The sequence below is a fragment of the Alternaria postmessia genome, assembly GCF_024291825.1.
Source record: "Alternaria postmessia strain BMP 2775 chromosome Unknown scaffold_70, whole genome shotgun sequence".
Lineage (NCBI taxonomy): Eukaryota > Fungi > Ascomycota > Dothideomycetes > Pleosporales > Pleosporaceae > Alternaria > Alternaria postmessia.
Genome location: NW_026260143.1, coordinates 1 through 27,409, shown reverse-complemented (window position 1 = coordinate 27,409; position 27,409 = coordinate 1). Strand labels below are relative to the sequence as shown.

The following is a 27,409-nucleotide window of genomic DNA, read 5'->3' as shown; positions in this document are numbered from 1 at the left end:
ACACCGCGGACATGCACTAGCTCGTTCTTAGCGCACCGAAGAGCTTCAAACGTCATCTCACCCCCGGAATAACAACCGCTGCTAGGGAGCTCCAGCCGGGATGTGAGCTGAACATGACTTATAATCCGCGCGTTCCGCAGCACCGGGCGGCCATGGCAGCTGTCGTCAGATCCAGAGCATGTAACCTGATCGTGCTTATCGCCCAGTGACACAGCTTACGCACAGGTACCACTTGTTTGGGCCCGGCTACCGACTTCTGAGATAGACTACTTCTTATCAGCAACTTGTTTGGAAAATCCTTGATTTCCTTATAAGCAAGGCACCCTCGCCTCTAGTAACCAGTGCCAATTGCTGGTGCAACAGCAGTAGCGACAACACCATGAACGCCCCAAACCTTCTGACGATACCCATTGAGTTGCGCGAACTCATATACGGCTTCCTCTTCAGCAGTTACACCATCCGACATGGCTTTAAACATGCCGGTGCCCCTAGCGACGACGCAGAGCCTTCTAATCGCATAGCGCTCCTGCTCAGCTGTCGCCAGGTCTTCGCCGAGGCGCATCGCCATCTTCCACTCAACTGCACTCTAGATTTCCGCGGCACAGAGAATCTACTCGAAACACTCCTCTCCGTTGATCAGAGCGTAGTGACGCGACTCCGCCACGTTCGAGTTCGTGCGTATCCTTTCCCGTTGTACTCCTCAGGGAGCTCGCAATACTACCCTACATACTATGCAGCGAATGCCTTTACACTGCTCCCTGGTCTTTGTCTGGATACGTTGGTTGTAGAGGATTGCTGGCATGGTTTCGGTCTGGGTGATGCTTGGCGAGATGTCACAACTTACTTCGACATCGAGACTCTTCTGAACAGCGACGCTTGGAAGGAACTGACGTACATCACACCATGTACCGATTTCATTGCCTCGGGCTACGACCATCGGCGCAAACGGTTGGCGCAACCCGAGAACTGGGATGCGCTTATCAAAGAACGCGATGGAGAGGAGTATGGCGCAGAGGTCAAGATGTATATCGTTCCTTATGCGCAGCACACGGCGACTGGGGACGAGAAGACAGAAGACGGGCGCATAATGCAGCCATGGGCAGCAAAGCCAGGCCACGAAGTCAACGAGAATTGGCGCATCGCGGGACCGGAGCAGGACATGAAGGGCGAGGTGAGGATTATCGCAAAGAGAGGCAAGAGGTCGAGAGCTGTACAGCTTGGGCTTGCCGGAAAGAGGACCTGGGAAGAGTTGAAAGGAAAAGAAGCAGGCGGCTTTGCTCCTGAAGGTGAGCAGTATTCCGAAGCGAGTAATGCGACTACAGCTAGCTTACACAACGCAGGATGGATACCGTACCACAATGACATGGCCGATGCAGTTGGTTGGATATATGGGGGCCACGGGAGGAGGATGCAACTCGCAAACGCTGCCTTACACAGCTGACTACATCGATTCACAACGCAGCCTGTCTACGCGCCTTGGATGTCAACCACGCCAACTCACACCTGAGGGTGGTAAAATTAGCGGCCCCATGGTGGCTTTGTAGATCCTTGTAAGCATTTAGCCTATCTGTACCCGACACTGGGGTGCGACCAGTTTCATGCCGTACACGGATTCCCGGGATGCGATGTGGCGTGGTCCTTACAAGTCGGTCGAATTGCCTCTACACGGCGCGCTGCGAAGACACTGAAGAAGTGTGTTTGGGATACATCAGGATGAACTTTGTGGTATTGGAAGGATATAGTTGCATTATTGTGGTCGAAAGACTATGTCTATTATGACCCCGAAATGGGTAGTCCAAATCATCTCGTAGGATCGCGAGAGCGTACGTGGAATGATGCAAACACCCACTAGCGCTCGAGGCGCGTCAATTTAAACAGGTACCGTCACACAGCCGCACACCACTTGCCTCGCCGCTGCCTTGCAGTGAGCGAGGAGCTTTCCTAATTAGCAAAGTCGCGCTCCGTCGCTCTTGGGAGGTGAAGGGAAGTTGCGGTACAAATACGTTCGTCATGGCACACCAATTATCTGTCGTCGGCGACTTCTCTTCACTTCTTCGACTTGCGGGATCAGAGACGCAGAACCGCGCATTGCTTGGTTGTAATAATTTGGTCGCTGCGGCACCTCATAGGTCTCTTATCCTCATTCCCATGCGATAGCTTTCCGCTACCCAGGTTCTCGTCAACATGGTAAGCACACTAACCGCCTGCGCACGCTGGCCAATCACTGACGGGTATTAGATCCAATCACCCGCCATCGTTCTCATGTCTGCTCTCCACGCTGGATTGTCAGTCGCCCAGCAATATCCGTTACCTGTAACCTATGATACCGTCATCAAATCGCCCGTCGACCCTAGCATCACCATATCCTATAAAACGCCCGACGCCCATTCGTGTGCAACGGCTTTCGAGGCGCAGAAGCAGTATACTGGATATGTCAATCTTCCTCCGTTTACGCTTGAGCCGTTCCAGCAGGATTACTCAATCAATACCTTCTTCTGGTTCTTCGAGGCACGTGAGAACCCCGAAACTGCACCATTGACGATCTGGTTGAATGGAGGACCTGGCGGTTCAAGCATGTTCGGGCTTTTCGGAGAGATGGGACCTTGTGAGATTGTAGAAGGTCCAGACGGCAGCTACACCACGCAGACCAGGGTTTGGGGATGGGATCGCAGTTCCAACGTAATCTTCATCGACCAACCTACCCAAGTCGGCTTCTCATACGATGAGCTCCGCAACGCTTCGGTGGACTTTAGTATACCTGATTATACCGGTCGGGACGAGCTCATGGAACCTTCCCCACTTCCTGCTGACGTTCCCGAATGGCGCTTTAAGAACGGCACTTTCCCTTCTGCTATTCGAGCCAATACAGAAAACCTGACTACTGTTGCCGCACAAGCATCGTGGCACTTCCTCCAAGGGTTCCTATCGGCGTTCCCTCAGTACAACCCTGGCGCTCGACCCCACAGCGATACTATCGAGCCTTGTCATGTCAACCTGTTCAGCGAGAGCTACGGTGGTACTTACGGTCCACTTTTCGCCGACTATTACGAGAGCCAGAATGATCGTCGGGAAAAGGGTGAGATTTCATCCGAAGCGCTCGACATTCGGCTTGGGTCACTCGGCATCGTCAACGGCGCAATGGATGTTTACGGGTCGGCACTTTTTGGCCTGGAGTTCATGTACAACAACACCTATGGCATCGAAGGCATTGACCTCACTACCTATCAAAACTTGGTGTCGGAACTCCACGTAGACATGGGCTGCCAAGATCTGGTGACACAGTGCGGCGCGTTAGCAGCCCTCAACGACCCCGAAGGTCTTAGTACCGACCAAGACGTTAACGATCTATGCTACAGTGCCATCTATAACTGCACAGCGGTTTCTAGTGTTGCCTACACCACTGGTAGGAGTATCTACGACTTCCGAGCTGGTCCAACGGTCGGGCCTGCTGTTCCACTCGCAGAGTATTTGAACGAAGAGGGTTTCCTACAATCCATTGGCGCACCGGTCAACTTCACCTCCACTAGCTATACCGTTGCGAATGTTTTCCAATACAGTAAGTCACTATATGTTATTCCCGGTTGTCTGCGGAACAATCTTACTAATGTCCTGCCTAGATGGAGATGCAGCCCGCGGAGGGCAAATCGCCGCTTTAGCGGATCTGCTTGCTCGTGGTATCAAAGTCGCTCTCATCTACGGTGACGCTGATGTCATATGCAATTGGTATGGAGGACAAAACTACTCTCTTGAGATTGCTGGTCTCGTTCCAGAATACAAGACGGCTTTCCCGGAGGCTGGGTATGCGGACATTGTTGTGAACGATTCCTACATTGGCGGAGCAGTCCGTCAATATGGCAACCTCTCGTTCTCTCGGATTTATGATGCCGGCCACCAAGTACCGTATTACCAGCCAGAGACCGCCTTCACTGTCTTCACTCGCGTCATTCAAGGCGATGACATCAGTATGGGTCGCAATGTCGATCTGTCCAGCTTTGGTACCGAAGGCCCTAGCACTTCTGATCACAAAAACGACGCGGGAACCTCTCCCGCACCGATTTGTTGGATTCGGGAGGCATATCTCAGCTGCACTGAGGAGGAAAATGCTGGTATTACTACAGGAAATGGCACAGTGAAGGCCGGAATATGGTATCCATCGGAGGAAGACATACCAACTAGCGCGTCGCAGGGTGTACCCAAGTCGCGGCCCACTTCGACAACCTCTGTGGCTCTGACAGGTGTGTATAGTGCTACCAGCACCCCGACGGTCAAGCAGACCTCCGGAGCATCGTCGCTTAGGCTGAACCTTCCATTTCGCCTTTCGCGCCGCGACATCCATGCGGACCTGTTGTTGGCGGAAGATGAAGCTTACAGCCGTGGACGCAACGTAAGGAATGGTCTCATTGGAGGTCTTGCTGCGGCTATCGCTCTGCTGTTGTGAGTGCATTGCACTCTTCTCATATTTGTCATATAGACCAACTTGCACGCTCATTGAAGTCCACTCTCTTCCTTCAACACTTCGCAAACCATTCGTCACATTGTGGCTGTCACACACGTTCTTGTTCCTCAGAGATTGATTTACTGAAAGATGCGGTATAGAGGTCTACTTTCCATGCTGTGTTGCTGCCGATGCTTCAGACGCCGAGAGGTCTACAAAGGGCCCTTTCCGGACGACGGCGAAAGAGGCCCAATAGTTGTCAAGCAGATGATCGATGACAGACCAGCGCCAACGTACTCTGGTCGGCCAATAGCACGTCTGGATCCAATACCAGAGGCAAGCCCAAGACCCAGCGACGATTTGAGAGATAGAACAGCCATCGCGTCAGGCCAGCCAGTATCTATGCCAGATATGGAAGAGGACCCTTTCGTTTCACCCGTCCAGCGATCGACCCCCTTACTGCAGGATGCAGGGCTGTTAACACGTGCACCAAGCAGATGGCCTACAGAGACCATTGCAGCGCCCACGCCTCCTCCTCCTGAGCCAGATGTTGTCGCACCTCTGGCACTGGCGATGTCCGTGCCGCCTACGCCACCAGAGCCCTTGCCAACCACAACAGCGCCGATAAAAACGCCCTCGCCTACCCCAGCACAGCCAGTACCGCCTTTACTTGAGTCAACACCCTCTCGAGACCCAGTACCTACGTTAGTACAACATACAACTACGTCTCTCCCTTCCTCGCCACTTCATATCCCGATAAGCGTGCCGCCATCGCCTGTTCCGAAGCCAAACATAGAAACATTGCTAGCGCCTCCGCAGCCGTCACTCTACACACGTATCAAGTCTATGTTTATAGTTATACCAGGGGGTCAGGAAGCTGCTGTCCAGACTGACGGATCTGTTGATCGACGAGTGCTGTTGCCGCGCGTTGTTGTAAGATTACCTTCTTCCAAGCGTGCACCGACAGCTGCAATACCAACGTGGTCCACTGAGGTCTGGTTATGATGCAAGCCTAAATTCCAAGTAGCATTCATGCCGGAAATACGGTGTGTCTTGTTGGTGATGGGATCACGCGCTTCAAGTAGCCGGGGGCAGATTTGCTGATGACTGACGAATTATTGATACTGGAGGACAAGACACGGCAGCACGGTAATGAGCGTGAAATTGGTTAGAGAAAACGAACAATAGCAGGAAATACATGCTCGAGCGCAAAGGGACTATTGTTTCATATGCATTGACCCGTTTCGAAGTCGATCTATCTTACTATTGTTCTGCCGTCTATACGGCTACCTTGACTCTATCCAGAATGTGGCTAACATACTAGCAGACCCTAGCCTGGTCATTATCTTCTAGACAAACCCTAAACTTCCAACGGCACAACGTCGACGCTGCTTGTCTTCACTTTGTCTTCACCAGTAGCGAGTATCGCTATGATTGCACGCATCACGCCTGTTGATCATGCTGCAAGATTATTACGCTGGGGCCTCAGCTAGCGCATGAAACATCATGCCCATACGAAGGAATTTTGTTATACTGGCTACATCCTCCTATTAAGATATCGCAGGCATCTTCCTACTGTGTTCTATATTGACACAGAAACAGATCAGATGACTGCGATTTCACCTAGAGTCGGTCACGAACAAACAGGCTCCCTTGTACTTTGCAATATGCGATTAACATGTTGACGGAAGCGCATGTTCTCATGTTTTGGCAAACGAGCGGTTCTGATTTGGTTGCGAGTACCAACCAATCTGCGGAGAGTCAACGCGAACCATGGTAGAGAGGCGAAACTGGTTGATCTGATCACTGCAATAGGTCTACAACTTCCATGTCGGTAGTGACGAACAGTCTCAAGCAGAAGCCACTGAGGATATCTGGATTCCTCCAACAATTACAGCAAGCAGTAGAATGACCGTGCACTACTTCACCTTCGTCGAGCTGCCTCGAGAAGGAGCGACCCACTACGACCCTCGCCTCACTCTCACTATAGATAACATATTGAATACTCGCCTTTCCACTGATTTCAGCCCTTTACAAACTATACTACGGTCACGAATAATTCAACTCTACCAAAATTACAATGACAGTCTTTGCAAACAAGCAAGATTTCAACAACCTAGGTCTTGAGCAATTTCGACAGTCGCACACACATGCCTCGCAGGACTGCTCCATATGTCTCCAGCCTCTTGCCGTTCACCCCACCAAAGACGGTATCCCCGACCCAAAATGCCATGCCGCCATTCGCGTCGCCGCCTGCGGCCACATTGTCGGCAAAGACTGTCTAGACGCCTGGCTTGACGTCGGTCATACCTGTCCAACATGCAAACGCCTACTCTTCGAAGCCACTGGTGATCCTATCACACAGAGAGATATCAACCGCATCCTCCGTACACTGGGTCCGAGTTTTGGTGAGGATGCGATCATGGTGGTTGTTGCACGACTTATGGCCCGTCAGGAACAGGAGCGTGCGCGAATGAGACAGGCGCATGAGATCGAAATGGAGAAGATTAAGGCGGAGGAGACGCAGGAAAACTACGATAAATTTTCGCTTTCTGACGAGGACTTCTTGGATAGTGGTGATGAGATAGATTTTGACGAGGCTGACGACGACAAGGAGATTGAGCTAGGAGAAGATGAGGATGGTGACTTCGAGGAAGAAGAACAAGACGAGGATCAAAACTAGACTTTATTGGGTTGCTGTAGTTTGTGGGACTTATAGCAGATTATGGCAGGTTTTTGATGGACGGGCGGCCGCTTACTTATAGTGTCCAAACCCGTTTTGCTATCGGACTCTGGAATATGACCTGCATTTCGAGCTATCGGCGCAAGGAAATCTAGGCTCCTCTATCATCATTTTCATCTAATCACTTACTCTCAACTCTTAGGTTTGTCCACATCAAACCCGTAACCGGCACCTTGGCCACCGCAAATCCAATCAGCACCTTGACTTGCAGGTTATACGCCTCCCCAAACAACATCCTCACCCGCTCCAGAGTTTCGGGTGAAAGATGTTGCACTAACTCTGTCCTTTCTAACAAGCTTTCTGCGAGTTCCAAGGGAAGGATATCGGTCAGGTGGGAACGAATGTAAGGTGTGGAAATAGATGTCACAATAGCGATACCGACCAGACCGCCCAAGGTGCGGAACTGCGACGTAGCTGCTGACCCAACGGCTAGTAATTGTCAGTAACATGACACTTGAAGTTACGCGCGTCAGGATATAATGTGCGACTTACCCAAATCCCTCTTCTCCATCGCATACGGCACAAGCATGATAAGTCCGGAGTTGACAAGACCGGTTCCAGTACCCGCAATGATCTGGTATGCATACTGACTAGCATCAATGTGCGACGAAGTGTCAATCCATGCGAGCAATGTGATACCAAGAACCTCCATTAGAGAGCCTGCGAGGATGATCCAGCATGGCGGTATCCTGGGTTTTCCCATCAAAGCGCCGGCAACTCCACTGCCAAAAGGTACGAAAGCGCCGTATGTGAGGAGGCGGACGGCAGCTGCGAGAGGGGAAAGGCCGTTCACAGTGATGTAGCGTTGGGGAATCTGTGCGATGCATACGAACATGACTGTGCCGGAGAGATAGGTATTTCTGGAGTATACGTTAGAATGGTTTGAGGAGATGGTAGAATTTGGCAGACATACATGATCATGCCCAGCTGTATGCGACTTTGGCAGAAGCGCCAAGGGAAGACAGGCTCTGGGTTGGTGCGATGCTGCGTTGCGTACCATTGCCATGTGAAGAAGGCGATCGCAAAAGGTGCAGAAGCAACGAGTAGGGGAAGAACTTTGTTGGAAGACCAGGCATAGTCTAGCGATGCTTGTTGCAGACCTGTAGCAAGCAACACAAGAGTTCCCAGCATCAACGTCGCGCCTAGAAAGTCGAGCCGACGGAGAGTGTGTTTTGAGAAAATGGGGTGTTTCTGCTGCGCAGCAGGTTCGTTGAAGAGTGTTCTCGGGAGTGTGAAGCACAGTGAAATGGCAGTAAGAACTCCTACAGGAACGCTGATCATAATGTCAGTAGGCTCTATGAGTTCCTTCAGGAAAGACACATACTTCAAAAGGAAGATCCACCGCCAGCTTCCGTGCAGTGTGATACCACCACCAAGAAGCGGCCCTGTGATCAAACTGAGCGCAAGCACCATACTAACACCCGCCATGTACTGTGGAAACTTCCTCTTTGGAACAATCTCCATGAACAGGAGTTGAGTGAGGGCATATACACCACAGCCTCCGATACCCTGGCACCATCTAAACATGACAAGCTGTATGAGTGTCTGGCTAGCCCCACAGAGTGCCGAGAACAAGGTGAAGATGAGTAGTGCAGCGATGAGTGTGTACTTGCGTCCTGCGATGTCCGACAGTTTCGCCCAGATCATCTGGAGACCTTGAGTGAGGTTAGACAAGCAACTAATCCGATATTATAATGCAATACTTACTGCAGTACGTCAACATGTACGCTGTGAAGAGCCATGAGCTCTTCTCGTAGCCGCCTAATTCATCGGTAATGTCCACAATAGCGGTACTGATGATTGTAGACTCGAGAGTCACAAGGAAAATAGAGACCGTAAGACAAGTATTGATCAGGTAGAGCTTGATACCTGTGATATACTTCGATTCATCAGCCGTAGCCACGGTCTCGGCTTCATTGGGGGATGAGGTGTCTGTAAACGCCTTCTCGACACTTGAAGTGTCCATCACGATATCGTCTCTCGAAGTAGAAGACATCTTTGTGTTCTGATCTGAAAAACCTGTGAAAAAAGCCGAACACAAAGGGACAATATATTATAAAAGGGTGACTATCAGGGGTGTAACAACTGTGCCTCCTAGCGAAAGTGAACACCTCATTCTCCATGCACTTACGATAAGACCGTGCCATGCATCACTGGCTATCAGAACGCATGTATCTAACAACGCACGGCGAAGGATACCGTTCAAGTCCTGGCCGCCCGACGGTATCACAAATCAAGCCTTTCAACTGCCGCATGATGTTGCGAACCGATAGTAAGCTGACGGTCCCCAGACGATGGTATCACAAGGACGCCGCAATAAAGATGTTCCTTGGCCCCCATATACGAGCCGGAGTAAGATGTCTATATGTGTGGCTGTTCTCGGTGTGCCCGAATTCATGTGGGTGGTGAAGGATACGCCCCGAAGGATGGTTGTGGGGGCGGGGCTATGCGATTGGGGCCACTATTGCCGCCCGCCTCCCGCCCGGGCGTTGCTTGTTGAACCGGGAGAACTAAAAGTCAACAGTAGTCTTGTACCGAGAGACTGGTTAAATGCCCGTCCAAGACCCAATTAGCGAGGCCAATATGCAAAGACCTGTGGGTTAACGAATTGTGCAAGGAAGCTGCGCCTCTCGTACGCCCTGACGTGGTGAGGTGTAACCGATGAAAGTGGCCCGACGCGAATACTTTGCGAACGTATCTATGATGGATTGTTTTCGCGAGACACGGTCAATCTTACGAAGGCGCTCGCTTATCTTGGGATCTTTGCGACAATTTAGCCTGATGTTTTCACTGTCTCTTAGTTAATCGATGAAACAAGAAAGAAGGCAGCCTCGGTCTTTAGAGTAGGCCATATCAACATGATAGTAAAGTCAAGCCTTCTTCGTGTTATCCCTCATACTCCTAACACAAGTTTTGACACGACTGCCGTCGCCGCGAATGTCGGAATCCGTTTTCCACTCCCGTCGCCAATCTGGCCCCATGGGATGGCGCTTAGACTGGCAGAATTGATGTTGAGATGGCCATCGTCGCGGTCGGCGACTCAAAGATGGATGACTGCAGATGCGATAGCTTCACAGATCGTGGTTAGCCTCGGTTTTCTAGATTGATAACTGCCACCACAGCCGCTTACTTGTGGGTCGCCACTATGCTCGAACAGCCATCGCGCTTACACCCTCAGTAGAACTAACACGAAGAAGAGCCGTGAACCAACCTCGAACTGGGGCACATACATACGATTTTAGTAGACTATCGAGTGACGAGTTTCTCTGCTGTCAACTCCAAGCGCCACTGCAATCGTGCTGGTATGCCTGATATGCTCGATATGCTGTTAATAGAGACGTCTTTTCTCAGTGAGGATCGCCTAGCATAGCGGATAAATCGACGGCAGTCAATTAGCGTTGTCTCGGAGAGAGAGATAGAAAACCAGAAGGCTGAATGGTGGAAAAAGATAGCAGACGCGGGAGGAAGCTCCTACTGCCACTGAAGACCATCGTAAGCTGCGAACGAGGATGAGATGCCCACATGTTGGTATGGTGGTGGCTGATTGTCTAGCTAGAGGGTCCAGGGCGGAAAGACTGCACGGAAGGAGCTTTGATGCGTCTGATAGAGTTGGTGACAATATGAGGAAAGCCCTACGGTGTCGCAAGATATAAAGTCAAGCGCCATGGAGGCTCAACTCTAGCAGTCTCGATCATAAGTTTCTCCAAATCACCCATACCTGAACCTCTTTCTACTCTAGCTCAGAATGATCATCTCCATTCCAATCACCATCGGTGTGGCCGTAACCTATGTCAGTGACTCTTCAACGTATGATACAGTCTCGACTTACATGAAGACAGTTTGTGTGCTGCGCCGTATACAACCTATGGTTCCATCCTCTTGCGAAACAGCCAGGGCCGTTCTTTGCTCGTATCTCAGGCATTCCCTCATTCTACCACGCCTGCATAGGAGACCGTCACATTTGGTCTTGGAGGCAGTTCCAGATTTATGGTACATTCGACTCCAGACTTCCTTCATACGTCCCACTGACCCCCTTCCCTAGGCGACAAATTCCGAGCGACTCCAAATCTTCTTCTCTTCCAGACACCTGAAGCTTACAATGCCATGTTCGGTCACAAAGCGAACGTCAAGAAGTCCCCGTTCTATGAAGTATGGAGGCGTAACAAACACGACCTCAACACATTAGGCTGTACCGATGTTGAAACGCACGCCAGGAGGAGAAAAGCCCTCTCACTAGCTTTTACCGATCAGTCAGTCAAGGCTACCGTACCTTTTGTAGCTCGGCATGTCGATCGCTGGAACGAGTTACTGCCCGGTGAGATTTTCGGTGTCGAGGGATGGTCTGGACCGCAGAACCTTACGGAGTGGACTGACTTCTTGCTCTTCGACATGTTCGGTGACATCTGTTTCGGCAGTTCCAACAATACCAAAGAGCCTGGGCCGAACAATCTGAAGCGTATTCCGTACAACATCACTAGATACCTGCGCTTTTATAATCCTGTGAGTTGCTGTTAGCCCCTATGATAACCCTTGTATTCAGTCTGACGGTCGTAGCTCGCCAAGTCACCATTTCGAAGCTTGTTGCTTTGGCTCAAGCCTCGTGGTTTGGATAACTTGATGAAGCTCATCACTCCGAAGGAGATCAAAGAGTACTTTGCCTTTACTGAAAATCTGGCCATGAGCCGCGTCGAGTCTGAAAGGAAGAACGAAACCGAAAAACGTCCAGCTGAGCGTGAAGACATGTTCCACTTCTTGTGCACAGCCAAGGACCCAGAGACGGGTGATTTTGCGCTGAGTACCGAAAACTTGATAGCCGATGCAAATCTGCTCACTGTTGCCGGCTCAGACACCACGAGTGCGACAGTAACCGCGCTCTTCTTCTTCCTCACTCGCAACCCGAAAGTGTACACAAAGCTGGTCCATGAGATTAGGAACAACTTCGGCAGTGCTGAAGATATCGGCTCAGGTCCGGATCTGATGGCAAAATGCGAGTACCTCAGAGCAGCGGTGTATGAGACCTTGCGCCTCTCGCCAGCTGGCCCTAGCGAGCTTGAACGCACTGTACTTTCGGGTGGCATCAGGATCGCTGGCGAACATATTCCTGGAGGTATCACGATCGGAGTGCCCAAGTGGTCGCTCGGCCGGAATGAAGCCCTCTGGGGTGATTACAACACCTTCCGCCCAGAGAGATGGATCGCCTCCGATTCGAATACGCAAGATGAGGTGAACCACTTGAAGCGATCCTTCCATCCTTTCTCCAAGGGCGTAGGGAGCTGCCTAGGTCAGAAGATGGCAATGATACAACTTTGCATGATTGTTGGAAGAACTCTCTGGAGATACGACGTGCGACAGGCTCCTGGACAATGCGTCGGAGAAGGTCGTCCTGATCTTGGCTGGGGCAGAAGGAACCGTGGCCACTTCCAGCTGAGAGACGCGTACATTTCTCTCCGTGAAGGCCCGATCGTCCAGTTCAAGAAGCGGGTGCTATGATCGTGGCCTGTGTGCCGTAGTAGGGCTATAGACTGAAGTCTGGAAGTTGCTGAGCAAGGCTGCAAGATTAGTCCTCGTTCTGTTCTCTTATTGCATCAATAGAAGGTGCGAATTCGCGAGTCAATCTGGTATTAATGCTCTGCCGTCTTTGCTATTGCATGCAGCTCGAAGTCACCATCGCAAGGCAGACGAACTGAATGGTCGCTTTAATCTATCACGATGGAGTTGCTATGGAAAACAGTGCGTTGCTCATTGTTGAGAAATTCGCAGGGACAGCGCCAGTAGTGAAAACTAGCTTCGGTGAAGCGATCGCAGTAGGAGTGGCGAGGACAGCGTTGCATGCGTGCTTTAGATGCGCGCCGTTATCTTAGTCATCGACCCTGCCTCTATGGTCGTCTGTATTAAACCGTAAGAACACCCACTAGTTTCGACCAAGATCTATCGTACTCGTCGACGCAAACCGACCTCACTGCAGATATTCACCTTAGCTGGGGACACGCTAAATTACTGGCATGAAGGGGACATTTCACTAACTGCTGCAGCAATCATACGATATCATACTTTTTGTATGTAAAACAAAAACCCAATGGAGTGGCATTCAACGATGGGTTGGCTGACGATATCGGAATGCTGCCCAATCACTACCAACCCTCGACAATACCTGCTCGATACCTTGTCACTACTAACCCAATCATTTCCAGCAGCAACTACTCCAGGGTTCAAGACACGTGAAAGGTGGTGTTCCAGACTACAAAAGCAAGAGAGGCGAAGGCTTATGGTAAGGGGAGATGTGTCGCTTTCCGGTGAGCGCGTTCGTGAGTCATAGGCCGACGATCCATGCAACCCCCCAAAAGTCGTGCACACCAGGCTGCACCCTCCCAACTCCAACCCTCAGCGATCATCCCCGCATTCAAGGTCTTTGGTATGTTTTCCTATCGCCCACCGACGCCCTTGTTGTCGCCGTGATTTTGCATTCTATTGTTTGCGCTTTGTTGAGCGCGTGTTGAGTGTGTGCGCATTCAAAGCCGGGGAGGCGCAGCTGTCTCAGATTGTCGCACGCATTCCAAAGGGCGGCAACTCAACCATAAGATTTCAAGGAGACGTGTCGCGATGAGATTTTTCTCTTCAGTCTGCGCGGGCGATGGCGGCCACTGTGCGGCAAGTGAGGCGACGGGGTCGAGTGGACGGGCTGGATTTGGGCCATCGCTCAATCCGGGTCAGTGCGTCGTCATCGCTGGTAATGAGGTAAAGGCACCGGCCGACCTGCGAGCATCAGTAAGGCAGCAGCAACATCACCACCGCTGCACCTTCCAGTATGGCATGCACAAGCAGCCGGCGGCACCGCGACCACGACAGGCAAGCTGCATCAGTGACTGCGACATGGCATATGCGGAGTGAAGCTGGGGAAGTGAAGGGAAACGGTCACGCATGATGATGGGAGCCCCTTTTGCTCACAGCAGAATCTTCTCGCTACCGGCTATCTGAAGCTAAGCCCCAATCGCCGCTGTACCCCTGCTCGCTAGCGCGCCTCACAGGGCTTGGCGGGCGGGCTCCCAGCACTATAAGTTCTCGGCCTCCCCCCCAACTTTTTCACGAGATTTCCGCCGAGCCCGCCGTTGTCGCAACACCTCAACCTCTCTACACCATCATCGCCGCACTTGAAAACTCACATTTTCAGCTGCGTGCTCACTAACACTGCGACTCAAAAACTCCGGTGTGCTAAATCCGCACATATCCACTCTCTCAGAGGTCGCGATCGGCGCTAGCTTCATCCAGCTTGCGACAGCCCAACAGCAGCCTCATCCCCAGTCGCAATCTCGACTTACCCCGCCAAAGGCTTGCTGGCTACGCTTTTGGTCACCTTAATTACTCCACTAACTCGCCGTCGTCTCTGCGACAGCTTACTACTCGACGGCATACTTGTCAACGTTTGCGAGGGACACATTCGCTTGTAGCTCTCCTGCCTCCGGTACCGTCTCCACCTATTCCATAGACAGACACTCCTCCGGCGTCGACCGACCTCGCTCTACACATCGCGATCTCGTAGTCCGCCCGGCTTGACCGTCGCTGCCGCTTTAGAACACACTCTGACCTGCGCAGTCTGTCAAGATACCTCTCACTCTCCTCAAGAGTCTATCGCTCCAATTCCAATCATAAATTCATCATGGATCCAAACTCCCTGACTTCTCACCCGTCCACCGCCGCACAGGCTCAGACGGTAAGCTCTCGTGATGTTTCCCGTTTGTCAAACTTGTTCTAACGTTCGCTCTCAGTTCGTTGCTCCTGGATCTCTCTCCTACCCCCAGGGCGCGAACCTCGACCTGACTGCACCTGCCACTGAGCAGAACACTCAGCAGGTCGCCGAAAATGCGAACGGTGTTGCGACGCCTGCGGCTACTCCCGATACACAGAACGGTCAAGTGCCTTCTGGCATCGTGCCTACTCTCCAGAACATCGTGGCTACTGTCAACCTGTCCGCTCGCCTTGATCTCAAGACCATCGCTCTTCACGCCCGTAACGCCGAATACAACCCCAAGCGTTTCGCTGCTGTGATCATGCGTATTCGCGAGCCTAAGACGACGGCCTTGGTCTTTGCGAGTGGAAAAATGGTTGTAACCGGTGCCAAGTCTGAAGATGACAGCCGCCTTGCTTCCCGCAAATACGCGCGGATTATCCAGAAGCTTGGGTTTAGCGCAAAGTTCACCGTATGTTGTGTCGGACTGAGTATCCCTTCTTCAATGCTAACATTGACATAGGACTTCAAGATTCAGAACATTGTCGGCTCCTGCGACATTCGCTTCCCCATTCGTCTCGAGGGTCTTGCATCTCGCCATCACACTTTCTCTTCCTACGAGCCTGAGCTGTTCCCTGGTCTCATCTACCGTATGATGAAGCCGAGAATTGTCCTCTTGATCTTCGTGTCTGGCAAGATCGTCCTTACTGGTGCCAAGGTCCGTGAGGAGATCTACCAGGCCTTTGAGCTCATTTACCCAGTCTTGTCGGATTTCCGCAAGTCTTGAGCGACCTTCCCTCTCCAGATTCGGCTTCAACGAGCCTTGACTACACACCCCAGCTGGTGACATGGCTATGACTTGGACCTTTTCTTCTAACTTGTCATTTTTGCGGCATTGCATGGTGTTACGGTGGGCGGCATTTCCTTCTTCATGCCTTTTCAAAACTCCAAATTACCCCTCGACACGATTAGACATCTGCACGCGAGGTGCCTTCAACCCCTCTTAATCCTGGTCACGAAGGCTTTTTACTCTCTTCTCTTTTACTGGCGGGTATGATCACGTCGGCGGCTGGCGTGTGGGATGATACCGAGATTGCTTTATTGAGCCGAGGAAGGAACGTGTGGACGTTCGGAGAGTGCGACCGTAAAAGCTCGCACTGAGGGCTCTCAGAGGTTGACGATATGACACCAGAGTTCCTCATAGATGTTGGTGCTTCAAGCATCCATCGTATGTGTACATGACCCTTAGCCTTGAGACAGGTTAGGCAGTAATGTTATCATGACATAATACTTTGTTTCCCTGCTTGTGACGTGGTGTGGTCTGCGAGGGTGATGTCCTTTCCGTCCGTGGGCTTTGTTGCGTTCCAGTATGTGAGAAGTCCAGACCAGTGTGTACCTGTCGGGGCTCGGAAGGTCGTACGAGAGGAAGGGGCCAACGAAGCGGCGAACGATGAACTTGCAGGTGCGCTGCAGTCTCTTGCGTAGAAGAGGTCAATTCACCTGTAGCCGCATGTGCACTAAGCTCGGAAGGGAAAGTTGCGACAAACGCACTGCGACGTACACGCGCGTGGACGCAGGGAGCCTTTACGGGTGTCCATTGTGATGGAAGGCAAGAAACGATCAAAGTCGCAAGGTATTCGATCCTCGAAGTCCCAGCGAGAAGATGACTGTCGAGTTAGCAAGTTTCTAAGACATTTCTCGCTTCAAGCGGGTACTATATTAGACTTAAGTGTTAGAAGATGAGTTGCGCCGTTGCATGTCTCAGTTAGCGGTCGTAGTCTGCTTGGCTCGGGTAGGGGTCTTCGTCGATAATGTTTCGAAACATGACGACATGGAAATGACGTGCAGCGTTTCTAACAACGTCTGTACTATTGTTGCGGTTGAGGCTGTCGTGAGGGGTATAACGTTCTACTTTGGTCGTTGCATGAAGTGCAGAGAGAATAAAAAGGGAGGCGAGAGTTGAGATTTTTGATCGAGAACTGTGTAGCGAGCCGGATTATATCTACTGTCAGAAACGCTCCGCGTGATCAGGAATTTGTAGGGTAGAGGGTTAATGTGCGGGTGGGAAACGAGTGGGTCGCGCGCATATGCATGAAGCGCGCGTCAGTAGCTTGGCGCCTTCCTCCTCCTCCTTTCACAGCAACACCATGATCGCATAGCTCATCCTCACCTCAGTCCGCCATGTAGCCGCCATTTCACTTCTCTAGCCATAATTTGTAATATCCTCAGACCGATGCATACCTTCCTTACGCCTTACTACTACTGCCGCCGCCATGATGCGCATTCCACTCTTCCGCATCTGGTACTCGACCACGTACACGACCCTTCTCATAATCCTGCTCCTCCTCCTCGCCGTCACGCCTGCGGATACGATATATCAATCAATCAAATCTGAAGAACTTCAAAAGCTTTTTGTCATCGGTGGCGTCTACCTGCTCACTTGTTTGATCGTACTGTTGATCTACTCGACGCGCATCTACACAAATAGGACTGTGCTTGCGGCGATACCGAAGAGCTATGTGCCAATCGAGGAAGGAGAGGTGGGTAAAGGGGTGCGGAGGATGATTGTGAAGCATTTCAAGAGGAGTGCGGTCATTGCATGGGACAGCAGGCCGAGGGATGTTAGGGGTGAGGTTGACCTAGATGAGGAGAAAGGAGAGGAATCACGGCCGAACACAGCGGAGACGAGGAGGGAGAAGCACAAAGTGCACAAGAAGAAAGGCCACCATCACCATCACCATGCGCCTGATGCGACAATCATCCCCGTGTCTATGAACTCGCTGCCTTGGGGCAATGTCTCGCATCCTGGCTGGGCGTCCCCTTCGTCGCCTGATCTGCCAAACCTGCAGTACTGGGGCGTCATCTGCGAACTGCCCAATCTCATCGAAGCGAAAGCCGTTTCACTCGCGCCGCCAGACCCTGCGATCGAGGAAAGCGCTCCACAGTATCCTGATAATGCGCCACCTCTGCCGGATGCGCGCATTGTCACTCTCCTTCAGCGTCCGCGTGCAATGGGCTTGCGCGAATACCTCGCTCGCCTCGCAGACTTCGGGCTACTGAATCCACCCTCTCTCGGCGCTGCGTTCCTCGCACAATACGAGTACGCGCGATACTCTACCACGAGTTTGACGGAGACACAATTCAGAGATATCATGGCGGTCTTCGCAGAGATACTCAGTGGGATGACAGAAGTCGACCCCGAAGTTATCGAAGAAGCACGCGCACAAGACATCGAGTCTGATACGCGCAGCCTCGCACCCACAGAGTCCAGCTCCGAATCAAGCATCTCCTCGCACTCGCATCTGCCCTACCGCACACCCCAACTCGAGCGCCAAATCTCCTTGTCCTCTTTCAACAGTTCCCTCTCCACCTCCGATAGTAGTTCAACTCCACATTCACCTCAGACCGTCCGCACCGCACCATCGCGCCAACAGCGCAGCTCCACCGTTTTTGGCACGCCACGCACACCCTCACAAAGATCATATGCGGATGCAGAGTCGGACACAGGATCTGTTGTGGTTCATGAAAGACCGCGAAGAAGTCCAAGTACCTTGTTACCCAACTCGAGTGAGAGTTCTCTGGGCAGTGCTGGAAGTGTCATTCGCTTGCATCCTAATCCGAGTGAGGGAGACTTGCCGTACGAGTACAACATTGATGCTGGGTGAAAGGACGGGAGTGTGTGTTAGAAAGCACATCGACATTTCATGCATAGGCCTGTTTAAAACCGAGTCAGAGGCATAGCCGACATACAGCGACGTCCAGGGACGGGTTACAGGAACGATAAGAGACTTCCATAGAGAAGGAGAGGGACACGATAGTAGCGCCAGATTTCGGGGTCACGGTATCAACAGCACAGAAGTAGCGGTCTGTAGGGAAACGGCATCAATGGCCAGGAGGACAAGAAAGAAATCAAATCTGCGCATGCGGACGTACGCAGGAAGCATTATATTCAGCCAGCTTGGTTGAAGCGAAACGTCCAGCGAACATTGTATATAGCATTCACACCACATACCATTTTACTCTTCATAACATCATGTAATTGAATCATATTTCACAAAACGTTCGAGAAGATATTTACTTTCATCGTATGACCATAAGCCTTTATTGAGACTTACTCGGCCACCCAAACAGCAGCCATACCCATACCAGTACCAATGCACATGCTAGTAACACCAATGCTCTGCTTTGTCCTCCTCAGCTCTGTAAGAAGCGTGCTAACCTGCCTAGCACCTGTGACACCCAACGGATGTCCAAAAGCAATAGCACCACCCTTGGGGTTCACCTTCTTCTGGTCCAAGCCAAGTTCGTTGATGCAGTAGAGGCACTGACTAGCAAACGCCTCGTTGATCTCGTAAATGTCCACATCCTGCTTGTTCAAGCCAGTCTTCTCGAGGACAACGGGGATAGCGGCAGCGGGGCCGACACCCATCATGAGGGGCGGCACACCGACGATGGAAGCTTGGACAAACTTTCCAATGATTTTTTGGCCGAGGCGCTGAGCTGTGCTACGCTTCATGAGAAGAACGGCAGCGGCACCGTCGGAGATTTGAGAAGCGTTGCCGCCGTGGATGGAACCGTCTTTTGCAAACGCAGGACGGATCTTACTAAGAGATTCTGCGGTAACGCCCTCCCTGACACCATCATCCTTGGAAACAGTGATGGTCTCTTCCTTCTTGGTCTTGGGGTTCGTCCACTGGACGGTCACAGGCGCGATCTCCTCATCGAACAGCCCTTGTTTCTGCGCCTCGGTAGCCTTCTGGAACGACGACGCGGCGAATGCGTCTTGTTCGCTACGGGAGATACCCTTGGCCTTTGCCATTTGCTCAGAAAGTACACCCATAGGGACCTTGCAGTTTGCGGATTCCTTGTGGGATTCGAGGAGCTCAGAGAACTCAGATACGGCGCCAGGACCATACTGTGTGCTCATGCTCTCAGCGCCGGCGCCGATACCGACCTCGATCATGCCTGACTTGATGGCATTGGCAATGTCAACACATGCTTGTAGACCGGAGGAGCATTGCCTGTTCAAGCTCTTTGTTGCGGTTGTGGTAGGGAAGCCAGCGGCGAGGGCGGCGGCGCGGAACTCGGTTGCACCGCCTCCTGGGGCGAGGACAGCGCCAACAGCAATGTCTTCGACGAGGTTGGGATCGATGCCGGAGCGCTCGATGAGGGCCTTGTAGGCGCCGTGGAGGAGGTCGGATGCTTGGGTGTCTTTGAAGCCACCCTTTCCGCCCTTTGTGATGGCGGTACGGAGTGCGCAAGTTACGACAATCTATTGGGGTGATTGTTAGTACAGTACTCCGCAGACAAGAAGAGCCCTCAGGTGTGTAGACATCACGAGGCAATGCGATAGGCTCGAAAGCGCTAGTGTCGCATCGATCGAAGATGGGGTGTGCAACTCACGTCGTCAGGCTTCTTCTCCAGCAAACTCTTCTTTCCCTTGGAGCTCACTGCTCCAGGGCTCCCACTTCCACCTGTGAGATGGCCCTCGACCTGCGTAAGGCGTTCCTGAACTTTTATCAAACGTCAGCGATCTCGTTCATCACTTGTTGTCCTCGCTCCCTATGCTCTATCATAACATACCTTTGTTGGGTGCTTGGTTGGCCATTTTGAATAGTAATGTTAATACAGAAGCTGTGTAAAGAAAGAACTAGAGAAGGGGGCTTGGAGTGAAGTATATGGAGCAGCGGACACTACTGTTCGGTCGCGGCAAGCATTAGGTCATTCGCATGCGAATCGCCGAGGTACGTTACGTTTCAGGTTAGCTCGTTTGTGGGGCGCGTCATCCTTTCTGGGGGAGCTAGCTTTCACATGCTCAATATGCGGGCGGCTGGGGTGTCTGCGGACGCTTCACATGTCAATCTGCGCAGTTTAGAAACGTTTCCTGATCATGTGCTGCTTCGTGGAGCTGACTGCTGAGTTGCTGATGCTGACCGAAGTCATGTCGCACCAACTAGTGGACGTGCAGGTATCCGAGGTGAAGAATATGGTATTGGCGACCGTCTAAAGCCAACGGACACACCGACTATAAGTTGTTCCTCAAGAAGTCTACCAAGCGGAATATTGAGATAATGTGACAAGACATGTCTACGGCCATGTAAAGCCGACTGCCCCGGAACGCCATGCTCAAACACATCCATCTAATCATGAAAATATTCTTCGGCTCACCGCCTTGCTTCTTCTTCCTGCCATGGATTATTCATCACCTGTCTCTCCAGTTCGTCTGCAATGCTACCTCTCTGAACCTCCTCATATCCTGGCGGTGGGTCTGACGGAGGCTCAAAATGCTCCTGTTGTGTTCGCGGGCTCGATAACGGACTGGATGCTTGTGGGCTTGATGGCGTGGGCGCCGCAATAACAGGACCGCCGGTACCGAATGCAGAACCATCCAAAGGCGGGCTAAGAGGAGGCTCTGGAACTCTGGCGTGTTGTCTGCTCTCCTCGTATGCAGGTAGGTCTTCCAGGTGTACGTTGTTCATGTTGACACCGCCAACGCCTCTGCTTCCATCTTCCATGTCACCACCACTCTCCCGCGCTACCTCGACAGCTTGCCGTAACCGCTCCTTTAACCGCTCGAATATGCTTGCGAAGTCAAACGCGCCGCCTTCCTTGAACTCCATAACCAGGTCTAGCTCGGCGTGCTGTGGTGGTATGCCGCCACCTTGGACGGGCTGGATGATGGCTTCCCATTTGTTTGCGCCGAACCAGGGTGCTGTTACGCGGGAATCTGTGACGTTGAGGATGGGTACGGCGAAGGATTGGAGTTGTGGTGTAGGGGTGACGGGGAGGTAGATCATCTAAATGTGAAGGTTAGTCGGCAAGGTCCACAAAATGGTGAGGTTGTATACATACCCGTCGATTTGTGAGGTAGACAACGCCCGACTTGCATTGCTGCGAGTACGACTCGCTGGGGTGATTCCGATGGCTAGTCTGTAGCGAGAGTGTGGTTCGGGGAGGAGACTGGTAGAGTGTCTGTTCGCCAGGGAGAGGTGTGTACCCGCCATTCTCAGCGAGCATGACCCAACTAGTTTTGCGGTTAGGCTTCGTCTTCTTCATCTTTTCCGTCTTGAACCCCATTCTGCTATGCTGAAATGAAAGTTGCCTCAAAAGTACGCCCAAAAGCTACATGCACAATCCGCGGGGTAGTAGAGGGGCAAGAAGCGCAGCAAGCAAACACCACCAGGTCAGGACGGAGAGAGTATAGACGGAAAGAAGAGAGAGGGAGGAGAGGATACTAACTTGACAGACATGGTTGAAACCGACTTGCAGCAAACTTGTTCACGGATAAAGCGTGAATAGTTCGCCCACCAAAGTGTCAATGCAAGCCAACCTTCCTTGTGGGATTGCACTAAGTGTGCCTGCGTGTGAAGTGCCCGCCTGGATATCTATCGGCCCGACCACCGCTGCCTATCAGATGCCGTGTTGCGGTTCCCGCGCAAATGCGAATGATCTATTTAGCGTGTTACGTGGGGACGAACGGTGGGGTTGCTAAGGTCTCGAAGTGCGCTGGGGCTGCCTGTCGCGGCGAGCGCGGTTGTCGCGAATGCAAAAAGTGTGGGTTGGAACGGGGTTTATGAACGGCGGGACGATGCAAGATGCAAAGGTGTGCTCTTAAAACGTGTATGCAGCTCGGGTGCGGTATTTACGTATTCCGACCAAAGACTCCAGGATTGATGCTTTTGTAATAGGTAATGCAACGTTCTGCAGCTGGTGACGATCCCGTGAGACAAGCTTGCGTCACTTGCTGTTTGTGGAACTTCCAAGCCTTCCAGGCCTTAGGCATGGCAGTCATCGGGCGAGATTAGGCGGAGCACAACGCGTGTTGATCGTACAAACATGCATACGTTCACAGATCTCGTTTACTCTTGAGTGGTATGTTTCATTCATAGCCGTAGCCGTTACTTATCAAACGCCATTACCCGCCCGCCGCTAATGCTAACAATGACTCGATCGACACATACAGTAATGACTCGGAGTAGACAATCGCTATATGCTAGAGACAAAAATAACACACCAACACAAAACATTCAAGGCTCCTCCCTCTCGGTGACCGTCCAGCGCCTCTTAGGCCCTTGACGGTGTTCATACACGTCATCCAACTTTGGTGGTCCCCAAAGCCCAGTATTGCTCTTTGGGGCTACTTTCGCGCCCCAAAGACCGCCAGATGCTGTCGGAGCGCTCTGTTTGCGGACTTGAGCACTGACTAGAGGAGTGGGTTTATCGCTGACCTCCCTTTCTTCTTTAGAGTCCAATTTTGTCAGGTGGTTGCTTGTGTCAGATGCACCGTCCATCTGTGCAATCGAGTTGCTCTTGGATTTGGATGCAGTGGAAGTATTAGGAGCAGCCTTTGATTGTGGATGCTGGTTTGAGAAGTTGAGGGCCATGTCCGCTTCGGTCGCCGGTGTGCTTGTCCCTGAACCTCCCCATAGTCCGCCTGCTGGAGACGCAGTCCCGCTTGTCGCACTTTGCATGAATCTGGAATTCGATCCAGAGCTCAAAGTTCGCCGCATGCTTCCCAACGAGCTCAGACTGTTTCTGTATGGCTCACCGAGCGAGAAGGGCGAGTCAAGTGGACTGCTAGTCGTCGACGATCCCGTGAATCTTCGCCGCGAGTCTAACGATGGGCTTGCTAGGATGGCTGGAGATTGTGTCTGCCTCTGCGCAGATAGCGGCTTCGAAGGGTCAACACCAGGCCGCAGATGATCGACTGAAGCTGAGAGCTTCATGTCGTAGGTATCTGACATGCCGGGATCCGCTACCGAAAGTCTCCGCTGATGTATTGTGGCAGGTGCGGGTGTCTTTTTAGGCTCGTCTCTCCGAACGGCCATGGAAAGCGATGCTAGACCAATGTCCATCAAGACGGGCTGGTTCGTCATGGCACCTAGCAGAGCATTGCACCCTGCTCCATGAGTTATGAGAATCAAAACCAGCTCTTCCTCATCATCCGCATTTGGATCGTCGCTGAAGTTTGGGAATGGGTCTGACTTGGCGTGCGATATGGGCGGCGGTGTTAGGCGCAAGGGTTCCTTAAACATGAAGCCAGGAAATTGATCCTTCGGGGGCGCTGTGCCGTGGACTCTGTACCACTCCATCATGCCCGCAAGGCCTCTTCTAAACCGCTTGTGCATTGTGCTCCATTCATCACCGTACTCTCCGCCATCGCCCCAGTTTTGTGGTGGACGCATACTGTCCCATTGGAAGTCTACTTTAACGCAGGCTTCTTGGGCATGCGCGACGTAGCCTCGCGGTATCGGATCGGCCGGAGAGACAGAGTATGAAGGGTTTGGCGGCTGGTAAATGCGTTTGGGTACAGCAGTGGGCTTTGGCGTTTGTATGGGCATTGCTAGTGATGCGGTTGCTTCTCTTGACGGCGTTCTTTCGAGGCCCAGTGGGCCAGCGTAACTGCTGGAGCGTTCACGCAGCGGCGCAAACTGTGCCAGACTGCCCATGGCTGTACCAGCGCTCTTGCCAGTGGTGGGTGTGCTGGTCCCAGACCCCCAACCGCCGGGAAAGTTGCCCTTGGTACTGTTCGGGTTTGGCTGTTCTTGTATGTAGTCGCCTCTCCGCAGTAGATCTGCTTTGGCGCCTGCCACCATCATGGTCGAGTTTGGCGGCGCTGTGATGTCAGCGTAGTATTCGGGAGACAGCCATTCGCCCAGGAAGGCATCGATGCGTAGCAACACCCTCTCCGGGCCTGTGTGGGGTCGCGGTAGTATCTCGAGATTGGGGTCGGCGAGCGGTTCGAAGGTTCGGGGCTGCGACGAGGTGGACTTGGTGCGCGGCGCCTTCTTCGCAGAGGGTACCAGCGAGCCATTATTGTCTTTGGAGGGGGGTGTAGGCACGCCCAATTGTGGCGTGGTCGGAGCATGGTATTGCGAGATGCCCGCTGCTACTGCCGTGCTCGTCTGGACGCATCGTAGGAAAGGGCTCGAGTGTATAACGATCTTGCGCTTCTTCTTCTTCGGTTTCCCTTCTTTCGAGATGCTCAGCTTGCTCAGGTCGAGATGTGCGGGGTCGTTGCTGGTCGCGTTCTTCGCATCCTCTGCCTGCTGGATATCTCGCTCGTGCAGCAGTGCCGCTATGCGCTGGCCAAGTGCCTTTGCCTGCGACCACCCGCCATAAGTGAGAGGCGGGTCGTAGGGCGTCGGTGAAGAGAGATGCCATGCTTTGTCGGCCGCATCGAGACGCGCGCCATGTCTGCGCAGGATGTTAGCGATCTAGCCGGAATGTGGAGCCGTGAAGGGTGGGTGAGACGGTACCTGGCGACGACTACGACTGCAGGACCCTTTGCCATGCCCCGCTAAAGATGGCTCGCGTCTTGCGTGCAGGAAGAGTCAGCTTGCCTGTGCGACTGTGGCAGATGTGATGCGCCTCCAATACGAATAAGCAAGTTGGTGGGCTTTATGTACGAGGATTGGGAGGACGTGAAAAGAAAAGTCGAGTAGGCGGCGGCAAAGCTGCGAGTCGTCAAGTGATGCTCCAGGGTTCAACTGTAAGTTTGCGACCCTGCATTGCAGAACGCTATGACACCATCGTCGCCCGCAAACACAACTGCAGCGAGCATGCCACCCTCGTCCCTCGCCCAAACACAGCTGGAGCGAGCCCAGGGCCACCTGCGTGTTTCGCCGCCCCGCTCCGCTCCGTTGCAGTTTCTCCGCCGTGATACGTTTACGCACGTCTTGTTTACAAAACAGAAAAACAAACTTGTCGCGCCCCCATATGTCATCTCGTCTTCCGCCGGCGGAGTTAAGACGCCGGTGGGGCCCTACGAGCAACGCCACCAATTTGCATGTGATGACTGATCTGGATTGACTAAACACTCCTACTCGAGATAATCTCCGTTTGTCTCCTTGTGTATCACGTCGAACAACGGCTTCGCACTGAACCACCCGGCCAGCGTACTCCCAATCGTCTTGTGTGTGTAGACCGCGTCCTCCTCCGTAATCTTCACAGTCTCTCCGCCTCGTCCCGCCGCCGCCGCGTCCGCCATCAGCTGTGCTTGACAGCACTTCTCCATGCTTATGAACCAGAACACCGCCTCCTCCACACTCTTGCCCACGGTCAACAGGCCGTGGTTCTGAAGTAACGCCGCCTTCTTGTCGCCCAGGCACTTTGCAATGTTCTTGCCCTCCTCCGCGGCTAGTACGACGCCGTTAAACGACTCGTAAATAACGTGGTCGTTGTGGAACGCGCACGAGTCTTGGGTGATGGTGTCCAATTTGCGACCCAGTGCGCAGAACGTGCGGCCGTAGATGGAGTGCGAGTGTGCTGCAGCGATGACATCGGGGCGCGCGTCATGGACAGCATGGTGTATCATATAGGCTGCTGTGTTCAGCAGTCGGCACTCTCCACCGTCGATGACTTCGCCTTTATCATTGACAAGGATGAGATCGGAAGACTTGATCAAGCTGAAAGCAACACCGAATGGGTTGACCCAAAATGTTGTCGGATCTACAGGGTCCTATATGGTCTTAGTATCTCGTATGCCTGTTATGTGCTCTACTTACCCTCAACGTGATGTGACCAGCCACACCTTCGTCAAAGCCATATTTGCCAAAGATGCGGAAGGCAGCCGCAAGTCGGCCCTTCAGATATGCGCGCTCTTTGTACGGATCGTCAAACTTTGGCGGCTTGGGGAATTTAAGCATCTCCGCCTTTCCATCTTTCTGGTTCAGACCAGGCTCGTTCGGGGCAACCGTGTTGGGCTTGGTCTCGTCGCCTGCCTGGGGCTCAATTGCCGACGGAGGAGACATGTTTGTGATTCTTGAGCTGTAAAGTTGACAAGAAGTGGGGATTGTACAATGGAGAAGAGGTCAATAGAAAGCCTTGGAAGTGACAGCTGGAAGAAGGCACGTTCTCTGTAGTGTCAACAAATGGAAGTCGCGATGCAGTGACTGCCTTCGTACGAGGCGAGATAGACTTCCTTTACCTCGGATCTAACACGTAACTCTATCTGTCTAACACGTAACCATATCTGTTCAAGAGCATTATCGGAAATCGCCCGACCACCACTATCCGGCGTTTACGACGTCAAAGCAGATGCCGTGGTTGGTCAGGTCCTGATAACTGGATGCAGGTGCGGGGCATATGCGCGGGGTAAGCCCTGGATACCGCTCTTCGGCATCCTAGGCAAGCGAATGCTCACGGCGGAGACATAAAACTTCCCGTGATTACAACTGATAGTATCAAGGTGATATCTGACAGCAAGAACATACATGCGTAAATGGGGTTGATGTCCCCAAGGTGGGTGAGAGCTTGATGTCTATCACAGTGTGGTTGTATCTTATCTATCAGAACGTTGAAGTTGGGGTCCGCACTTTACGACGATGTTGAGAAGACAACGCTGATGCTCTAGGTTGGAACGACTGGAATGTAGTCCCCTGTAAGCTAGCTGACCGGGATGTTGATCACCCGGGGATGTTGATCACTCACAAATCTCAGCACTCCCACACAAAACACGTGTTTATTTTCTTAACGTAGCTATAATTGCCACTCCGTACACATAGAC

The 27,409-nt window shown here is 52.4% G+C and overlaps 11 protein-coding genes across 11 annotated transcripts; 6 read left to right on the top strand and 5 right to left on the bottom strand.

Annotated features, from left to right (window-relative positions):
* Positions 1 to 379: 379 nt before the first annotated feature.
* On the top strand, positions 380 to 1,441 carry J4E82_008533 (uncharacterized protein; the record flags this gene model as incomplete). The annotated part of the gene is made up of 2 exons (XM_051734764.1): positions 380 to 1,286; positions 1,341 to 1,441. The coding sequence occupies 2 exons, from the start codon at positions 380 to 382 to the stop codon at positions 1,439 to 1,441; spliced, it is 1,008 nt and encodes a 335-aa protein (XP_051585449.1).
* A 743-nt stretch (positions 1,442 to 2,184) lies between these two features.
* Positions 2,185 to 4,438, top strand: J4E82_008532 (uncharacterized protein; the record flags this gene model as incomplete). Its single annotated transcript, XM_051734763.1, has 3 exons — positions 2,185 to 2,187; positions 2,239 to 3,556; positions 3,618 to 4,438. 3 exons carry the CDS (start codon positions 2,185 to 2,187, stop codon positions 4,436 to 4,438), a joined length of 2,142 nt encoding a protein of 713 aa, XP_051585448.1.
* A 2,077-nt stretch (positions 4,439 to 6,515) lies between these two features.
* On the top strand, positions 6,516 to 7,118 carry J4E82_008531 (uncharacterized protein; the record flags this gene model as incomplete). Its single annotated transcript, XM_051734762.1, has 1 exon — positions 6,516 to 7,118. One exon carries the CDS (start codon positions 6,516 to 6,518, stop codon positions 7,116 to 7,118), a length of 603 nt encoding a protein of 200 aa, XP_051585447.1.
* A 181-nt stretch (positions 7,119 to 7,299) lies between these two features.
* Positions 7,300 to 9,174, bottom strand: J4E82_008530 (uncharacterized protein; the record flags this gene model as incomplete). Its single annotated transcript, XM_051734761.1, has 5 exons — positions 7,300 to 7,607; positions 7,671 to 8,038; positions 8,092 to 8,451; positions 8,503 to 8,833; positions 8,886 to 9,174. The coding sequence occupies 5 exons, from the start codon at positions 9,172 to 9,174 to the stop codon at positions 7,300 to 7,302; spliced, it is 1,656 nt and encodes a 551-aa protein (XP_051585446.1).
* A 1,749-nt stretch (positions 9,175 to 10,923) lies between these two features.
* Positions 10,924 to 12,668, top strand: J4E82_008529 (uncharacterized protein; the record flags this gene model as incomplete). The annotated part of the gene is made up of 4 exons (XM_051734760.1): positions 10,924 to 10,968; positions 11,018 to 11,168; positions 11,221 to 11,678; positions 11,733 to 12,668. The coding sequence occupies 4 exons, from the start codon at positions 10,924 to 10,926 to the stop codon at positions 12,666 to 12,668; spliced, it is 1,590 nt and encodes a 529-aa protein (XP_051585445.1).
* Positions 12,669 to 14,832: 2,164 nt separating this feature from the next.
* J4E82_008528 (uncharacterized protein) lies at positions 14,833 to 15,688 on the top strand (the record flags this gene model as incomplete). Its single annotated transcript, XM_051734759.1, has 3 exons — positions 14,833 to 14,886; positions 14,942 to 15,373; positions 15,425 to 15,688. 3 exons carry the CDS (start codon positions 14,833 to 14,835, stop codon positions 15,686 to 15,688), a joined length of 750 nt encoding a protein of 249 aa, XP_051585444.1.
* A 1,486-nt stretch (positions 15,689 to 17,174) lies between these two features.
* On the top strand, positions 17,175 to 18,566 carry J4E82_008527 (uncharacterized protein; the record flags this gene model as incomplete). The annotated part of the gene is made up of 1 exon (XM_051734758.1): positions 17,175 to 18,566. The coding sequence occupies one exon, from the start codon at positions 17,175 to 17,177 to the stop codon at positions 18,564 to 18,566; it is 1,392 nt and encodes a 463-aa protein (XP_051585443.1).
* Positions 18,567 to 19,012: 446 nt separating this feature from the next.
* Positions 19,013 to 20,509, bottom strand: J4E82_008526 (uncharacterized protein; the record flags this gene model as incomplete). The annotated part of the gene is made up of 3 exons (XM_051734757.1): positions 19,013 to 20,173; positions 20,305 to 20,414; positions 20,485 to 20,509. 3 exons carry the CDS (start codon positions 20,507 to 20,509, stop codon positions 19,013 to 19,015), a joined length of 1,296 nt encoding a protein of 431 aa, XP_051585442.1.
* Positions 20,510 to 21,065: 556 nt separating this feature from the next.
* Positions 21,066 to 22,151, bottom strand: J4E82_008525 (uncharacterized protein; the record flags this gene model as incomplete). The annotated part of the gene is made up of 3 exons (XM_051734756.1): positions 21,066 to 21,698; positions 21,754 to 21,925; positions 22,141 to 22,151. 3 exons carry the CDS (start codon positions 22,149 to 22,151, stop codon positions 21,066 to 21,068), a joined length of 816 nt encoding a protein of 271 aa, XP_051585441.1.
* A 777-nt stretch (positions 22,152 to 22,928) lies between these two features.
* Positions 22,929 to 25,195, bottom strand: J4E82_008524 (uncharacterized protein; the record flags this gene model as incomplete). The annotated part of the gene is made up of 2 exons (XM_051734755.1): positions 22,929 to 25,098; positions 25,161 to 25,195. 2 exons carry the CDS (start codon positions 25,193 to 25,195, stop codon positions 22,929 to 22,931), a joined length of 2,205 nt encoding a protein of 734 aa, XP_051585440.1.
* A 528-nt stretch (positions 25,196 to 25,723) lies between these two features.
* J4E82_008523 (uncharacterized protein) lies at positions 25,724 to 26,654 on the bottom strand (the record flags this gene model as incomplete). Its single annotated transcript, XM_051734754.1, has 2 exons — positions 25,724 to 26,362; positions 26,409 to 26,654. 2 exons carry the CDS (start codon positions 26,652 to 26,654, stop codon positions 25,724 to 25,726), a joined length of 885 nt encoding a protein of 294 aa, XP_051585439.1.
* Between the last annotated feature and the right edge of the window lie 755 nt (positions 26,655 to 27,409).